Below are 19,535 nucleotides of genomic sequence, written 5' to 3' on the forward strand. Positions count from 1 at the left end.
TGAATTCTGCCTTCCACCCAATGACCACTGGGATAGGCTCCAGCTCCCCCCACGACACAGAAGTATAAGCGTGTGTGTGTGTATTTAGTAATGATACATAGACATAATACAGCTACAACCCCAATTCCATTGAAGTTGCGACGTTGTGTAAAACATAAATAAAAACAGAATACGAGGATTTACAAATCCTTTTCAACAATATTGACTTTACCATAAAAAGTTGAAACCACTGTTGAAAAGTCCAAGACATGAATTACAGTTAGAGCAGTGATTACAGTTAATACAGTTACATTCAGTAGTTTCAGGAACTTCTGTTCTTCATTTTGACTGAAAAACTACAACTAAACTACTAAATCTATCTGAGATATTTATAGTTTTTTATTGCAGAAATGTACTACGTGAAACTTATGAATGGTCCTTATTTAGAAAGTGACACAGTAACAGTAAAACCCCTAAAAGGTATTCATTTTTGTGTCCAAAAAGTTTTTCTTTTTAGTTTCTATTACTCTAGATAGATAGTCTAATAGTTTCTATTACTTCACTCATCTATTATCTTCACTGCATAATATTTTTTAAATGTTCATGTTGTTGAGTACTGCATTTTTTATATCTTGCTGTTAACAGTATATCAGTACTGTTGGCAGGCTGAATGAGGGAATGAGGGTGAATGGTCTTTCCTCTTGCCTGAGAGGCCACTGCAAAGCAAACTCTGGACCTCTCTTCTGACTCTCTTGCTGTCTCTCTTTCTCTGCTCTTTTATTTTTCTTTTCTGTTCTTCCTCCTCCCTGCCTCACCCATTGTCTCTTCATTTTCCTTCGCTTTCTCTCTCTCTCTCTCTCTCTCTCTCTCTCTCTCTCTCTCTCTCTGTAATTAGAGGTGCTGCACATACTGGAACTGCGGGTTCCCATCATAAACTAGTTATGTAGGATTTTGACTGGGTCAATCACTTTGTTTCCTCGTAAAGTTGTCAGTGTTGCTATTTTCTTTTGTGTTTTATCTTTGTTAATTGCTTTGACTATTTAATTCTAGACACTGTTTCACTTCTCTCATAATACATTAAGGTCTTCTCATATTTACGCTATCAGGTCATTATGAGAAGCCTTTAATAGCAGTGCTTGATGTTCCTGGATGTAACTCTCATTTTCACTTTGATACTCTCCAAACAGTAGTTATGAGTTATCAGAGTAAATCTAAATTCTCTCTCTCTCTCTCACTCACTCTCTTTTTTTCTCTTGCTATTTCTCTCTCTCCAATTCTTCAAATTGGTTTAAAAAATGCTATATGTGTGGCATATTATTATTATTATTATTATTATTATTATTACTATTATTATTATTATTGTTAGTAATGTTGGTAGTAGTAGTAGTTTAATATTGCCGCTTCCTAATGTGCTGGGGACTGTATTTGTGCGACGCGGCGCCCCTATAAAAGGGTTTTGGGTAATGCTCCATGGTCTCTGCCTTTGGTTCCCCCCTTCCGGGTCACTGCTCTGCTCTGAGTGTTTATCGCCACTGGCCTCCGTTCAAACGTCCTTGCCTGAGCCTCACACGCTCCAGTATTCAGTTTACTCCTCTGTTGGGGCTGACGGCGCTTAACCAATCAGGAAGTTTCTCTGCGGCGTTTCATTCATTCCGCATCAGTGGGACCAATGAATATGGTGCTAGCTGACGTGCCCGCTGCATAAACGCTATAAGTGGCCTGTATCTGGGGGAATAAGGCGCCCATTAGTTACTTTTTTAAGAATTAAATTAACGTCAGAGCAGCTGTACGTTAGGCTATCACAGCCTAAGCTGCAGCTATTGTGTTAATTTGCTGTGGGTTGCCATTGCCTTGTGTTATCCTCTTTTTCTGGGGAATTTGGCTGCTGAGAAATACTAGTGCTCTTGTTTTGCGCACTTGGTGCATTTAATGTAACAACTTTCTGTAGTTCAAGCCATTTTTTGGCGGTGCCTAAGATTAAGCCCAGTAACCCACTAGCCGAGCAGCATTGCAGCCCTTGTCTCCTATTCTTTTTTTTGTGTGTGTTGAGTTGGGTTAATTGTGATGTAGGTGCTGAGTGTTCCAGGGGGCTTATTTTGTGCTCACTTTACTTTTGGGAATTTGTGTATTTTGGTTTGCTTCTCTTTGCACGGGTGATTTTTGTTGAGATTTTTGGTATTGCCGTAGGTAATCTGCCTCCCCTGGTGAGTCTCTGCCCTACAGGTTTTGTTTGTTTGTATTGTACTTTTTTGAATCAGCTAGCAGCCAAAAGATTTTATTGTTAATTGTATTATTTTTAATAATTGTATTATTAATAAATGTCCATTTCTAGTCTGATTGAGCTAGTATTATATTGTTGTTGCTGTTAATAGTAAATGCTTATTTTTGCAGTTGTCCTGTGTGTGTCTCTCTCTCTCTCTCTCTCTCTCTCTCTCTCTCTCTCTCTCTCTATCAAGTTTGATTTAAATTTGATTTTGATTAAATAAAACTTTTGTTTGGGAAATCTTAGTCTCACTGTCCCTTTGTGGTAACCACGAACCTGTGTTCTTCACTTAAAATTCTCTGGGTGCAATTCCCAGAGTGGCGTAGTTGGCTACACTAGTCTTATTTAATTATTTAATCTTATACAACTCATAGTTCCCCGCTCGCCACGTCACAATCGGTATTATTTTGACAACATTTTCATTACTTAGACATAACACAGATTTAAATCCTCAAACCAGGAACTAGAAACACAGCGTGGTGCATCTACAGTGTCCTTATTGTCTTGCACCTCACAAGACTGCTAGCTTTCGGAGGAATAGTTCAACTTCAGTATTAATTGGAACACTAGAACAAAAATGTACGTGAGTAATATTCATCTTACATTCCTTGAATTTACTCTTTGAAGTTCAAAAAAGTCACAACATAAGAATCAGATTCTTTATCTTTCAAAGTTAAAAAACCAAATCATTTTACAAATTGCCAACATCATAATCAACAACTAATAGATCTGAATTCAAACTGCATTCTTACATAGGGTATGTTTAGTTTCCTGTTGGGCCTTTTACATCCTGTCCATACAATCTGTATCTGCATTCATGAGATCCTGCTAGTATGGGTTTCCTTCCTGTCAGCGATACGGAAGCAACTTCAGGGCTCATATCCATGTATGCAGTTCTGGAAAGCAGTATGTAGTTATTGTTACGCTTCATCATGTTTTTTCATGTCTAACACTTCATCATGCTTCATCACGTATAACACTTCAACACGCTTCATCATGCTTCATCTTGTTTAACAATTCATTACACTTCATAATGTCTTACACTTCATCATACTTCATCATGCTTCATCATGTCTAACACCCTATCATGCTTCATCATGTCTAACACTTCACCATGCTTAATCATGTCTAACAGTACACCACGCTTCATTATGCTTCATCTTGTTTAACACTTCATCACACTTCATCATGCAGCATCAAGTGTAACACTTCATCATGCTTCATCATGTCTAACACTTCACCAGGCTTCATCACGTCTAACACCTCACCACACTTCATCATGCTTCATTTTGTTTAACACTTCATCATGCTTCATCATGCTTCATTTTGTTCAATACTTCACCACGCTTCATCACGTCAAACACTTCACCACACTTCATCCCGTCTAACACTTCAGCATGCTTCATCACATCTAACACTTCACCACCCTTCACCTCATCTAAAGCTTCATTATGCTTCATCACATCTAAAACTTCACCACGCTTCATCACGTGTAGCAAGTCACCATGCTTCATCACGTCTAACCCTTCACCATGCTTCATCACGTCCAATACGTCTTTATGCTTCATCGTGTCTTACACTTCACGCTTCATCACGTCTAACACTTCACCTTGCCTCATCAAGTCTAACGCTTCATCACATCTAACACTTAATTTTGCTTCATGTTGTCTAACAATTCTTCACACTTCATCACGTCTAACACTTCACCATGTTTCATCACATCTAACATTTCATTATGCTTCATCGTGTCTAACACTTCATGCTTCATCACGTCTAACACTTCACAACGCTTCATCACATCTAACACTTCATTATGCTTCATCATGTCTAACACTTCACCACACTTCATCACGTCTAATGCTTCATCATGCTTGATCACGTCTAACACTTCACCACGCATCATCACGTCTAGCGCTTCATCATGCTTGATCACGTCTAACACTTCACCACGCTTAATCATGTCTAAAACTTCACCACGCTTCATCTCGTCTAAGACTTCATTATGCTTTATCACGTTTAAAACTTCACCACACTTCTTCACGTGTGACACGTCACCATGCTTCATCATGCTTCATCACGTCTAACACTTCACCACCCTTCACCTCATCTAACACTTCATTATGCTTCATCACATCTAAAACTTCACCACGCTTCATCACGTGTAGCACGTCACCATGCTTCATCACGTCTAACCCTTCACCACGCTTCATCACGTCTAACCGTTCACCATGCTTCATCACGTCTAATACATCATTATGCTTCATTGTGTCTTACACTTCACGCTTCATCACGTCTAACACTTCACCTTGCCTCATCAAGTCTAACGCTTCATCACATCTAACACTTCATTTTGCTTCATGTTCACAATTCTTCACACTTCATCACGTCTAACACCATGTTTCATTACATCTAACACTTCACCATGCTTCATCACATCTAACGCTTCACCATGCTTCATCACGTCTAACACTTCACCACGCATCATCACGTCTAACGCTTCATCGTGCTTGATCACGTCTAACACTTCACCACGCTTAATCATGTCTAAGACTTCACCACGCTTCATCTCATCTAAGACTTCATTATGCTTTATCACGTCTAAAACTTCACCACACTTTATCACGTGTAACACTTCACCACGCTTCATCATGTCTAACACTTCTCCACACTTCGTCACGTATAACACTTCATTATGCTTCATCGTGTCTAACACTTCATGCTTCATCATGTCTATCACTTCACCATGCTTCATCATGTCTAACACTTCACCACACTTCATCATGTCTAACGCTTCATCGTGCTTGATCACGTCTAACACTTCACCACGCTTAATCATGTCTAAGACTTCATTATGCTTTATCACGTTTAAAACTTCACCACACTTCATCATGTGTAACACGTCACCATGCTTCATCATGCTTCATCACGGCTAACACTTCACCACGCTTCGTCACGTATAACATTTCATTATGCTTCATCGTGTCTAACACTTCACCACGCTTCATCATGTCTATCACTTCACCATGCTTCATCACGTCTAACACTTCATTATGCTTCATCTTGTCTAACACATCACCATGCTTCATCACATCTAACAATTCACCATGCTTCAATACATCTAAGACTTCACCACACTTCATCATGGTTCATCACGTGTAACGCTTCACACATCACGTCTAACATTTCATTATGCTTCATGACGTCTAACATTTCACCATGTTCCATCACATCTAACACTTCACTATGCCTCATCATGTCTTCAGCTTCACCATGCTTCATCACGTCTAACGCTTCACCACACTTCATCACATCTCACACTTCACCACGCTTAATCACATCTAACACTTCACCATGCTTCATCATGTCTAATACTCCATTATGCTTCATCGTGTCTAGCACTTCACGCTTCATCTCGTCTAACACTTCACCTTGCCTCATGACGTCTAACGCTTCATCACATCTAACACTTCACGCTTCATCACGTCTAATACTTCGCCACACTTCATCATGTCTAACACTTCATTATGCTTCATCACATCTAAAACTTCACCACGCTTCATCACGTGTAGCACGTCACCATGCTTCATCACGTCTAACACATCACCACGCTTCATCACGTCTAACACTTCACAACACTTCATCATGTCTAACACTTCATCACGCTTCATCACATTTCATCACGTCTAATGCTTCACCACGCTTCATCACGTCTAACACCATCACGCTTCATCACATCTAACACTTCACCACACATCATGCCTCTTAATCATAAAATTACTGTATTACAATTTTTTTTCTATTTGTATATATGCCTATGGATAGTATCAGGTATATTTATTCTTCTTATATGACTACACCCTTATTATGGTTACTGTACAGTGTTGTGTGTCTGCTACTGGCTGCTACATTTCCTTTGGGATCAATAAAGTATCTATCTATCTATCTATCTATCTATCTATCTATCTATCTATCTATCTATCTATCTATCTATCTATCTATCTATCTATCTATCTATCTCTCTGTCTGTCTGTCTATCAATCTGTCTGTCTTGCTATCTATCTGACTCTATGCATGTCAGCCTTTGAATAGCTTTTTCAAATTCCACCATCATCACATCTAATTTAACACAACACAGATTTAAGCCCTCAAACCAGGAACTGGAAACACTGTATAGTGTTCTTATTGTCTTGATATTAATTGGAACACCAGAACCAAAATATCATGTATAATATTTATCTTACATTCTCTGAATTTACTCTTTGAAGTACAAGAAAGTCACAACAAAAGAATCAGATTCTTTATTTTTCCAATTTAAAAAACCAAATGATTTAACAAATAACCAACATCATAACCAACAACTGATAGCTCTGAATTTAAACTGCATTCTTACATAGGGTATGTTTAGTTTCCTTTCGGGTCTTTTACATCCATACAATCTGTATCTGCATTCATGAGATCCAGCTATTGTGGGTTTCCTTTCCATCAGCGATGCACATGAAAGCAACTTGAGTGCTCATATCCACTTATGCAGTCCTCAGTCTGCAATTTGTGTAATGATCGATTTTTTTTAAAATCCAGTATTAATGGACACGCTCTAAGGCTAATGTTACTAACAATTTTTTTCCATAAACACCTGCCTAAAACTTAATCTACTGTGTGTATTTACCCTGTGTTTCTTCAGTGATATAAATATATATCTGAATATAGAAGTTCTGAAGCGAGGTGAAGTGTTAGATGTGATGAAGCATGTTGAAGTGTTAGACTTCCTATAATCTACTGTGGATTTCCCCTGTGTTTCTTCAGTGATATAAATATATATCTAAATATATATTTATATATATATATATATAGGATTTTTTAGCCATATAGCCATTTTTTATTGAATCTCAAAAGACAATTTATTTTTAAGTGCTAACTCTTGTTTTCTATACTAATCGTTTAGGCCTGTAATGTACATTGTACTGTATTTTTGTTAAATTAGGTGTGAGGTAAATTAGTCTGTTAAATTAGGTGTGAGGTAAGTTAGTCTGTTAAATTAGGTGTGATGATAGTGAGAAATCTATTCAATGGCTGACATGCGTAGAGTTACAGTAATTGTAGGTTTATTAGGTGAAGTGTGACAAAGTGTTAGGCATGGTGAAACATGATGAAGTGGATAATAGTTTGTTTAAGAAACTACTGTGGGAGCAAGCCTGTTTTTAAAATTAACTTTCATTGAAGTCTTTAAAGTGGGTTGCCTTTAGGTGATTTTGCTCGTAACCACCAGGCTAAAGCCTGTGCTCCTGCAGTATAGCATTTTCACACAAAATAATGCAATACTCATTTATGCAACACAATTAAAAATGTATGTACTTCAGAATAATAATTTTATAGGCATTTATATAAAAAATATATACTACATCTCTAAGAACATGTTAAAAAACAAATGAAATGCAATGTGAAAAATATAAGTATAATAAGGAATTATTAGATGAATCCTACTAAACCAGCCATTAGGGGTGTACTTTGTGTTCTAAAGGAACAGCTTGGGAAAAGTGTTCTGGATGTAAAGAGAGTGTCAGACAGGATCATGAGCCTGAAGTTGGAGGTTGATGGTGTAATTTTGAATGTGGTCAGTTCATATGCACCACAGGTTGGTTGTCAGTTAGAGGAGAAAGAGGAATTTTGGAGTAAGATGGATGAAGTGGTAGATGGTGTCCCTAGAGAGGAGAAATTAGTGATTGGTGCAGACTTCAATGGACATGTTGGTGAAGGGAACAGAGTGGATGAAGAGGTGCTGGGTAGGTATGGGGTGAAAGACAGAAATGCAGAAGGTCAGATGGTTGTAGATTTTGCAAAGAGAATGGAAATGGCTGTGGTGAACACGTATTTTCAGAAGAGGGAAGAACACAGGGTGACATACAAGAGTGAAGGGGGGTGCACACAGGTGGATTATATCCTTAGCAGGAGATGCCACCTAAAGGAGATTGGAGATTGTAAAGTGGTACTGTTGCCGGCGCCAGACCTAGGGGTTAACTGGGCCGACAGTGTGTGGTACACAGGCCGGACAGCACCGTGAACCACTGTGAATCAATCAAGAAAGGAGACAGTGTTTAGTGTCTCTTCCAGCCAGTGCCAGTTTATTTCTGAACTTAGTATCAAAATACTTATTTATCTCTTTTAGTCACTTTGAAAAAATTCACACTTTACTTCCAGCACAAAAATATATCAGTGCATAAAATGTGAATTATACAGAGACAATAATACTAATATTACATCTCATTGACAACATTAAGTTTCTAACAAACATGTAATGAAAAATTGAACCAGTTCTATTTAAAAAAATAAAGTGCATATGTACCCATATACAAAACTTTCTGATACACGGAGTTAACAATTCACGTAACAGGGCCGACATATTCAGGGTAGAACATACAATAGAGCCAAAATGGTGTCCATTCACATTGCAACGGTCTCCGTGGTGAATATGAGCAGAGCCAAAATGGTGTCTGTTTCACAATACGCTATAGCAGTACAATGTAACCCGACTTCACTTCACAGTTTTAGAACGCATTACTATGAACTTTTTAACATATTCAGCTTATAAACTGATTATTTTTAATGTGGCCATGAAACGCTTTATACTGCTTGTAAACACAACGTTAGTTTCTCCGATCGATCCACACTGACGGCAAAAGCGCCACCCACTGGCTGAATAGTGGAACTTTACCATATTTCAAATACAGAAAAAGCTGTTACCATAGCTAGGAAAACAAAATGAAAATACAGCAAATTAAAATAAAAAAACAGGTGTGTGTGTGTGTGGGGGGGTCCTCTACAGTACCAGGGGAAAGTGTAGCAAGGCAGCATAGGGTGGTTGTTTGTAGAATGAGATTAGAAACAAAGAAGAGGAAGAGAGTGAAGACAGAGCCAAAGATTAGATGGTGGAAGCTGAAGGAGGAGGATGGTTGCAGGCAGTTCAGGGAAAAATTGCAACAGGCCCTTGGGGGCAGTGAGGAGCTACCTGAGGACTGGGAAACTACAGCTAAGGTGGTGAGAGAAACTGGCAAAAATGTGTTGGGTGTTTCGTCTGGTCAGAGGAAAGAAGACAAGGAAACTTGGTGGTGGAAGGATGAAGTATTCAGAAGAAGGCAGCTAAGAAAAAGTGGGATAACCAGAGAGATGAGGGAAGTAGGCAGGAGTACTGTGAGGCTAGTTGCATAGCGGAAAGAATGGTGGCAAAGGCAAAGGCTCAGGCCTATGATGATCTTTATGAGAGGCTGGATAGTAAAGAAGGAGTAAAGGACTTGTATCGTTTGGCTAAACAGAGAGATAGAGCTGGAAAGGATGTACAGCAGGTTAGGCTGATAAAGGATAGAGAGGGAAATGTACTAGTGAGTGAACAGAGAGTGTTAAGTAGATGGAAGGAGTAATTTGAAGAACTAATGAATGAGGAAAACGAGAGAGAGAAGGACAACGGGGGGAGAGACTGTGGATCAGGAAGTGCAGAGAATTGGTAAGGTGGAAGTGAGGGCAGCTTTAAAAAGGATGAAGAATGGAAAGGCAGTTGGTCCAGATGACATACCTGTGGAGGTATGGAGATGTTTAGGAGAGAAGGCAGTGGACTTTTTAACCAGGTTGTTTAACAAAATCCTGGAGAGTGAGAGGATGCCTGATGAGTGGAGAAGCAGTGTACTGGTCCCCATTTTTAAGAACAAGGGTGATGTGCAGAGCTGCAGTAACTACAGAGGTATAAAGTTGATGAGCCACATCATGAAGGTATGGGAAAGAGTTGTTGAAGCAAGACTAAGGCGAGAGGGTCAGATCAGTGAGCAGCAGTTTGGTTTCATGCCCAGAAAGAGTACCACAGATGCAATTTTTGCGTTGAGAGTGAAGTACAGAGAAGGTCAGAAGGAGCTACACTGTGTCTTTGTGGATCAAGAGAAGGCATATGATAGGGTGCCAAGAGAGGAACTGTGGTACTGTATGAGGAAGTCAGGTGTAGCTGAAAAGTATGTTAGGGTGGTGCAGGATATGTATGAGGATAGTAAGACAGTGGTGAGGTGTGCAGTTGGAGTGACAAATGGTTTCAAGGTGAAGGTAGGGTTACATCAGGGATCAGCTTTGAGCCCCTTCTTGTTTGCAATGGTGATGGACAGGTAGACAGATGAGGTCAGGCAGGAGGCTCCATGGACCATGATGTTTGCAGATGACATTGTAATCTGTGGTGAGAGTAGAGAGCAGGTGGAAGAGAATCTGGAGAGGTTTAGGTTTGCACTGGAGAGGAGAGGAATGAAGGTCGGTAGAGACAAGATGGAATACATGTGTGTGAATGAGAGGGAGGCAGGTGGAAAGGTGAAGATGCAAGGAGTAGAGGTCATAAAGGTGGATGACTTCAAGGTGGAGCAGTTTGGAGATAAAGCCAGAGAGGCCAGGTTGAGATGGTTTGGACATGTGTTGAGGAGGAATAGTGGATATATTGGGCAAAGAATGTTGGAGATGGAGCTGCTGGGTAGAAGGAGAAGAGGTAGACCTCAGAGAAGGTTTATGGATGTAGTGAAGGTGGACATGGAGATAGTTGGTATAAAAGTAGAGGAGGCAGTGGATAGGGCAAGATGGAGGCAGATGATCTGCTGTGGCGACCCCTAAAGGGAGCAGCCGTAAGAAGAATAAAAAGAAGATGAATCCTACTACTTTTGTAGGTAGGTAGATAGGTAACAAAGAACATAGTTATATACACTCAAACACAAATAGTTAATCAGCCACTCACATGGCCGCAAGTCAATGCATTTAGGCATGTAAAGGTGGTCAAGACAACTTGCTGAAGTGCAGACTGAGCATCAGAATGTAGAAGAACGGTGATTTAAGTGATTTTGAACGTGGCATGGTTGTTGGTGCCAGGCGGGCTGGTCTGAATATTTCAGAAACTGCTGATCTACTGGGATTTTCACACACAATCATCTCTAGGGTTTACAGAGAATAGTCAGAAAAAGAGAAAATATCCAGTGAGCGGCAATTGTGTGGACAAAAATGCCTTTAATGTGAGAGGTCAGAGGAGAATGGGCAGACTGGTTCCAGGTGATAGAAAGGCAAGAGTAACTCAAATAACCAATACCTTGTTGAAAGTATGCCATGAAGAATTAAGGCAGTTCTGAAGGCAAAAGGGGGTCAAACCTTTAACTAGCAAGGTGTTTCTAATAAAGTGGCTGGTGAGTAAATGAAGTTATATATGAGTAAGATACTGTGAGTAAGAAATACACTTGCTAATTATATAAGAGTTTGTTTACTTTTAGTTAAGTGGTAGGTACAAAGCTAATGCTAGGCTATTTGACTGCAAGTACTAGACACCCTACACTCAACATCTGATATATACATTGTATTTTCACAGCAGATTGTCCTATAATTTTATTGTTTTTGAATTTGGAAATTGATGTTTGCTATGCAGTATGTAACTATAAAATGTTATAAACATCACAAAAATATGATCAATGAAATAAATGATACCATCAGTAAAACAAGTACAAAATGTATTATGCCAGTTACAGAGAAATTTATTGAGAGATAAAATTTAATCACAAGAAAGAACATTACAGGCACCTGATAATCAGATCTAAAGCTGCATAGAAAACAATTAATTTACTTTGGAGTAGTGTTGTAATTGCACCAAGCAAATTTTATCACACAAATAACAGCAGTCAACAAAATCAGCACCAAAAACCACCTTTCTCCAAGATACAGCTGATACATGCTTACAGTTTTATCACATTGCTTTACTGTGTATATCAAACATAGAAAACATAGAAACTCATCCACAACCAAATAATGCAAATCATTTAAACAGAGAAACCAAGACAGAGTGTCACTTTAAAGCATGATTATTACAAGAAGATTAGCATTACGGAAGCTTTAGTCAATGTTTACACTTAAATTGTTTTCAGAGAAGAACTAGTAGATCCACACCTTCAGCATCTCTGTGATTTATACACCTGTAAACATAAAATCATTTGAATGCAGAGGTTACTCAGCTACCAAATTGCAATGCAGTAAGCTGTTTGTGTGTGCAGTGCATCTGTATTAGATTTAGAATCCAGCACCAAAGAAAATTTAAGCCTGTTTTAAAACTCTATAGCATGAACTTTAACTAGCGAATTCTAGTGTACAATTGTAGGTACTGCAAGAGACTTTTCTGAACAATTAACAGGCATATTAAATTACAAATAAATCATCTTTCCATTCATAAAATTAGTATTAATCCTGCAGCAGCCACATTTCTGAAACACAATTATACAAGCTGTTATACAACATATATTTAGTTTGCTCTGGTAAGAGTGTAAATAAAACATGTAGGCTAGGGTGGCTTTATAAGCATGAGTTTTCACCTGCGCTTCCAGCATTCCAGATGAAAGGCCCCACAGAGATTGAGGCTCTATCATGGATGTCCGCAGATCTGCCAGCTCTATGGCGAACTCCAGGGAAACAGCGCTGCAGAAAACATTCAATAAATTCTGAGATTGGCTCTTTTGGAAGACTTCCTGACTAAAGCTTCAGTAAGTGATATCAGTCCATTTCCTGAGGAGATTGTTTTTATCCACAGGTTGCTGGAATTAAAGTGGCCTGGTGGTTTGTTTTGGGACTGTTTAGAAGGTTCTAAATGAGTTTATTTGGCATGTTCGCATATGCACAGAAAACCATGCCTTCCACTCGAGATGATTCAAGTGAAACACCCACAGATAAAGACTTAGGCATGTCTAGCCCCTCTTTAGGGGTGCTCAAGCACCCATAAAGTGAGTCCTAGTGCCCCTAAAAATAATAATTTTTGTTGTTGTTTTTCTTAGAAACAGGTTTGTCTCTGATAAGCAAATTACATGATACATTTTCATTCTCCTAGTAGTCCTCATCGCTCATTAAGTTGTTACAGGTAGAAGAGACCTATCCAATGTTTTTAATGTAGAAGGCTAATATTGCAGGTTGTCAGTCAATCAATATCCACTGTTTGAGTAAGATAAGCATGATCTAGTGCCATTGGGAGGCCTACGTGTTGATATTAAAGTGAAGCTACTAGACTAGTACTGCCTGTATGTGTATCAACTAATTAATGTTATAGAATGATATAACTAATGTTAAAGCTCTGATGCTAGAATTGCTCCTGATCGTAGAGCCACTGAGTAACACTGACAGCTTACAAGACTATAGTTCAGATGCTAATCATATAGCTCTGACGACAGTTATGTGGAAGGTGTTTTTTCATGCAGATGGTTGTTTGTGTGCATGTATGTGTGTGTGTTGGGGAGGTGCCCTGGGGAGGTTGATTTCCAGGGAACCAGGATTTATTAATCTGTCCCTGACCTCAGAACCCTGTATTGCAACTTAGTGAATTTCACAGTGTTAGCAAACTCACCACAGCACAATTGTTGTCCCGCAGAAGGCAAAGGTGGATAGCGCAGTGAAGGTAAACTCTGGAGTTGTCTCTTGTAAAGGCAAACATCTTGAAGGAGAAACGAGCAGTTGTGGAGACACCATTCTGAAGAACTTCCACTGAGATGTCACTTGGATTAGGGCACCTGAAAATATATTTTATCATTAAATCAGTAAATGATTTTGATAATGAGGAGGCAACATAAGAGCAATCCATAAATCATGACTGCATTATACTAGTGTGTGGAGATGTTTGCATTTAGTGCATTGCTTACCAGCACCAAGACATTTAGTTTGACATCAATTTTGTATAGAACATAAATATAACATATTTTACACGTTTTAATGCATGATTACCCTTATTTTCTACATTTAATGTATTTAGAAAAACTCCAATAAAATGTGACAACTGCAAAGGTTTGGGCATCTATTAAGTCAATCCACTAGGTTCCCAAACTTTTGCATACAACTGTGTAAATAGTCAAAGAAAGTCATGGCCTTTATTATTACTTATTAATAATGAGGTCCCAGCGGACAGCGTAGTTCCTGTCATTCACAGGAGTGGCCCAACATGAATCTATCACCGTGGAAATCTGACGACTGTCGACTCCCTGAACTTTCACTTCCACATAGATCTTCTGGTCCACCACTATGTCAACAGTGCCATTGTAAGGGTGGGAAAAAGCAGCATCCTCATAGGGAATCATCCTGACCTGATACATCCCCTGACCATCTGGAAGGATTTTGCTCACTATGCTGTGTTTAAAAAAAACAAAAAGACTTGTTAATGCATAACAAAGCAATATACAAAAAAATGATATCAAATCTATGCCCCTACATCTCTAGAAATACATCTGAGCTTTTTTATGAGCCTTGAACTAAAGGCTGAACAAAAGTTCATATTAGTGTGATTTTAAAACAAAGGTATTTAAGAACCCAGGGAGTGGCCTGTCCCACCTCTGCACAGGATTTAATATAGTGTCCGTGGTGATTATCTGGCTAAGCTTGTAAACGCAGCTGAAATTCAGTTCCAGATGTTTATCTCTCCTGATGGATCCTCCTGCTGAGTCAGAAAATCCTTGGATAGTGTTGTTGTAGATGAAGTGTGTACCATTGGCCTGTTGATATTATTAATTGTGAGTAGCTGAATGTGATAAAAGTAATTACCATTATATATAAATTACAAGTAAATATATACAAGTAGACATATTTTGACCTAAGTTACAATTTAAATTGAAATGGACCCAATATGCTTTGCTGTTGTTTAGTACCGTGAGATTTGTGCCACAGATGTGGTCATCGTTATCAAAGTGGAACACCAGTCTGCCATTTTGGACTGTTCCTCTGCAGCTGGGGTCACTCAGGTGCAGGACGTTAGCAGGGAAACCAGCTTCAAAGAGCTGACAGCGGGACAGAGACATGGTGGCAGAGCTGCTTTGACAAGTTTCAGTGGAGTCTTGGACATGGCAAAAGAAAAAAACAAGGAAAAAATCAGGAAACGTTGGCTTTAAGCATTTTATCAAGACCAAATGTTTTTTTTTTCTTTACCATAATAGTGAGGCCTTGGTTGAGGATTGTTCTCATTACAGAGGCAGCCATATATGCCATCCTTCTCCCCACACCATTCATCTGCAGTGCAGTTCAGCTCCGCACAGGGGTCCTCCCTCGCTAATGAGAATAACAGTAACAAAGCATGTTAATACCTTAGAGAAATGAGTTTAGTGTTTTCATTAAGTCCAGATACATTTCAGTTTGTAACAGGGTGCCTGACCACAGCAAAACAAACGTACAGCAGCCTAGATCAGAGTGCCAGTCTGAGATCTGGAGCCCCACCATGGAACAAGCATCTTCATAGGCCCCCAGAGCTGAACACAGCATATCATTGGCTGATGAATAGACACACAGGTCATACACACAGGAATTGTAATAAATTTCAGGGTTGACATGGACATGGCAGAGCTGGAAGGGTCCACTGATGTTGGTAATGATGCTACAGAGTTCAGAGTACTCCTGTCTAAAAGGGCAGTCATTTGCATCAAATGTCCGGTCATTTGCACCACACCTGGAAAAGACGAAGGACATTGATTTACAGTTTGAAGCAGTGAAACTGTGCTGCATGGTCATTTTGCAGGGTTAAATTAATTTAAATTTTCTAAATCTCTTTGTTCTTTTAGCTTTTTTTTCTTCATCAGCCTATTTATGTTTTATCATATACATTAAACCATTTCAACCATCATGATTTTATGCTAGATATCAAAGCTAATGCATTTTTATGATAATTACTCATCAAAATGATTGCCTCTGTTTTTATTTTAGGATGCCATTTCAAAATTATGGTCTAGGAACTGTTGCCACAGAAATGCTGTAGACTTATCTTCATTTTTTAACTATTATACAGACGGCAATATCTACCCTGCAGCACTGTTAATTGATTTCCAGCTGTTGCCAAATACATTGTCGTTGGGTGTGAGGGCTCCACTGCGCATAGCTTTGTCATCTGCAGGGTCTCCATTATTGTTGCCACACATTCCGCAAACAGACCCCTGGAAGCTCGGGCCCAGTTTTACTGAAAGTGTATAACGACCATCAAAGTAGACCATGAGCTCGTTTGAGGCATTCACAACCACAAAGTTTTGCTCCTGATGTACTTCTGCAAGATTGCCGATTTGAAAAGCAGATGAGTCCATGTCAGTCCCATCAACCTGCAGAAAGAGGTGAGAACAAGTTCACGTAGAAAAAGAATGGAAAGCTCATATTCCACATGAATGACAGCAGGTATTATTACCTTCACTCTCCTGTTTTGTCCAATAGTAATCTGTCTCTGCTGTCCCCATCGGGTTAGCCACACATCCACTGCAGACACAAACGACACAGCCAGGTTCCCACGATGCATGTTAGTTGCCACAACACGGAATTCCAGGCCACTGTTAGAAACGTTCCCGCAGGTCTGAGAAATCTCATACGAACAAGTTCCCTGCAGAAGATTTTTATAGAACATATGAATATTTTTACTTATTTTCATTTGTGATTTGTGATGTCCACTGTAGCAAGAATTCTCAACATTTAGTTTAGGCCCTGTTTGTGAAACAATCAGAGACGTGTATCTCTCTCTTTTGAATGATATGTGTCTTGTTGCATTGCTATAGAAATAATACAAAACCAATTTAATCAAGTATTCATTATAATTTAATTTATGATTGGTCTGATGTGTAACAGCTTAGCCCAGATATGACTATTCTTTCTAGAATGTCTTAGTAGAAGTCTTGAGACTGTAAAATATGTCATTTTTCATAATTCCTAACATAAAATATCACACTGTGGCATATTTGGACATGTCAGCCTCTTTTCTCTCAGTGGCTTGTTGTGTCTTCTTTTTTGATAAGTGTTTATGCTTTGTACATGCCAGATCGCTAGGGAGTCCTCTGCATTTAGAAAGCTCAACATAACTTCTTCATCTTCTTTCGGCTGCTCCCTTTAGGGGTCGCCACAGCGGATCATCTGCCTCCATCTTGCCCGATCCACTTCCTCCTCTACTTTTACACCAACCATCTCCATGTCCACCTTCACTACATCCATAAACCTTCTCTGAGGTCTACCTCTTCTCCTTCTACCCAGCAGCTCCATCTCCAACATTCTTTGACCAATATATCCACTATTCCTCCTCAACACATGTCCAAACCATCTCAACCTGGCATCACTGGCTTTATCTCCAAACTGCTCCACCTTCACTGTCCCTCTGATCTGCTCATTTCTAATCATGTCCATCCTTGTTACTCCCAACGAAAATCTCAGCATCTTCATCTCCGCCACCTCCAGCTCAGCCTCCTGTCTTTTAGACAGAGCCACAGTCTCCAAACCATTTATCATAGCAGGACGCACTACTGTCTTGTAAACCTTCACTTTCACTCTTGCTGCTATCCTTCTGTCACACATCAGCCCTAACACCCGTCTCCACCCACTCCATCCTGCCTGCACCCTCTTCTTCACCTCTTTTCTACACTGTCCATTGCTCTGGATGGTTGACCCAAGATATATGAAGTCATCCACCTTTACGACCTCTACTCCTTGCATCTTCACCTTTCCACCTGCCTCCCTCTCATTCACATACATGTATTCCGTTTTATCTCTACTGACCTTCATTCCTCTAATCCAGTGCAAACCTCCACCTCTCCAGATTCTTTTCCACCTGCTCTCTACTCTCAGTACACATTACAATGTCATCTGCAAACATCATGGTCCATGGAGCCTCCTGCCTGACCTCATCTGTCAACCTGTCCATCACCATTGCAAACAAGAAGGGGCTCAAAGCTGATCCCTGATGTAACCCCACCTTCACCTTGAAACCATTTGTCACTCCAACTGCACACCTCACTACTGTCTCACTATCCTCATACATGTCCTGCACCACCGTAACATACGTTTCAGCTACACCTGACTTCGACCCTATCATATGCCTTCTCTAGATAGAAAGCTCAACATAACTAAGCTGCATTAACATTAAACAAAGCATTATTTATTTTGGTTGTTTCTACTTTTTAATTTAATCCAATTTTTTTACCCTAAATAAAAATAATTGAAATTTCAGATGGGCACCATGCCTGAAACTTCATCTTCCAATTTAATGGCTGATAAATTTCCATCCTTATCTTCCATTTCCTGTAATTTTTTGCAGTCCCCAACACCACCCTCTCCCTGATCTCCAGCCATACATCAATACTACTATAGTTAAAGGCCTTCTAGCTTTAGGCAGAAAGTGCCCAGAACTCCAACCCAAGTTTTCAGAGTTCTCTCTTATCCCTCAGTTCCAATAAAAGTAGGCACAGTTTCAGTGTTAAACCTTAACCTATTTTTATTTGTTGTTGTTAAGGCTCAAGTGAATTGCAGTTGTACATTAACCTAAAGATAGTGGACATTTAAAAAAGTGGACATTTTATGACAGATTGAGCTTCAACACATGCCAAGTGAGGTAACTATATTTTCAGCTCTGTATGTTGCAGTTATACAGTGACTTCTTCAATTAAAGATTAGAACTTAAAATCTTTCTCAAAATTTAAAAAGTTTGTTAGTAATCTGCTTAGCCTGATAGCTTTCACTAATTACTAAGAATACAGAATTTGAAGACTAGTAAATGATAGCAGGAGCCTGCTGCCATAGAAAAAAGTGTATTAAGTTAGTTCACGTTTAATTTGCAAGCAGAGTTTTAAGCAGAACCACAGAACCACATTCTTTCGGCAACGCAAACGTATAATCTATTTTGCTTTATGAAGTTTTATGCAATACTGTTGCTGTACTTTGCCACATTATTTGCTCTATGGTAAGTTTTGCAAAAGAATTAATTGCATTATGACTGCTATATTGTTTTTAAACCTTTTTTCAATATATACCAGATTTCAAAACTGTTTTTGTTAGACCCCCCAAGAAAACATTTAGCTGTGTTCATGTTCCTATTTGAAGAAGTCCTTTGCTACCTGGAAGGTGATTACAGCTCCATCAAATGTAATGTAATGGGGATCACCCCAGACCATGCATGAGGACATTTTGTGGTAGCAGCCAAGCAGACCATTCTTGACTGTACACTCCTGCTTGGTGGGAGAGCAGAAGGCGGAGGAGCAGCGCAGATCATTGGGAGCAAAGCACTTGCAGTGTTGTGAACATCCTGGCGTCCAGTACTGCTCACCAATCTGCAAAACAAAGCATATTAAGTCATTAGACAGTCAAAGTGATTAATAACAATACACAGCTGCAATTATCAGACAATAATGGGGTGTATGTGCTGTTTTAGGTGTGACTTAAAAAAATGGCTTCATGCAAAAATGATTTGGAACTTACTTGATAATAGAATCCATTGTACAAGCAGCCACATTGTTCCACTGGAAGACAGAGTCCTCCACTCTTCATG

The 19,535-nt window shown here is 39.3% G+C and overlaps 1 protein-coding gene across 1 annotated transcript in view; it reads right to left on the bottom strand.

The window, feature by feature from the left end:
• Positions 1 to 11,749: 11,749 nt before the first annotated feature.
• The window catches only part of LOC108411312 (alpha-tectorin-like), a 22,007-nt gene continuing 14,221 nt past the window's right edge, over positions 11,750 to 19,535 (bottom strand). The window contains exons 15-26 of the mRNA XM_017682807.2: positions 19,466 to 19,535; positions 19,105 to 19,317; positions 16,422 to 16,610; positions 16,049 to 16,338; positions 15,427 to 15,698; positions 15,185 to 15,304; positions 14,908 to 15,092; positions 14,594 to 14,754; positions 14,147 to 14,392; positions 13,620 to 13,782; positions 12,601 to 12,703; positions 11,750 to 12,207 (exon numbers count right to left, since the gene is read on the bottom strand). The exon at positions 19,466 to 19,535 is cut by the window's right edge and continues 127 nt beyond it. Of these exons, the coding sequence (XP_017538296.1) occupies positions 12,200 to 12,207; positions 12,601 to 12,703; positions 13,620 to 13,782; positions 14,147 to 14,392; positions 14,594 to 14,754; positions 14,908 to 15,092; positions 15,185 to 15,304; positions 15,427 to 15,698; positions 16,049 to 16,338; positions 16,422 to 16,610; positions 19,105 to 19,317; positions 19,466 to 19,535 (2,020 nt within the window). The 3' untranslated portion in view covers positions 11,750 to 12,199. The remainder of the gene's footprint in view (positions 12,208 to 12,600; positions 12,704 to 13,619; positions 13,783 to 14,146; positions 14,393 to 14,593; positions 14,755 to 14,907; positions 15,093 to 15,184; positions 15,305 to 15,426; positions 15,699 to 16,048; positions 16,339 to 16,421; positions 16,611 to 19,104; positions 19,318 to 19,465) is intronic.

This window comes from Pygocentrus nattereri, chromosome 1 (genome assembly GCF_015220715.1).
Source record: "Pygocentrus nattereri isolate fPygNat1 chromosome 1, fPygNat1.pri, whole genome shotgun sequence".
NCBI classification, from domain to species: Eukaryota; Metazoa; Chordata; class Actinopteri; order Characiformes; family Serrasalmidae; genus Pygocentrus; species Pygocentrus nattereri.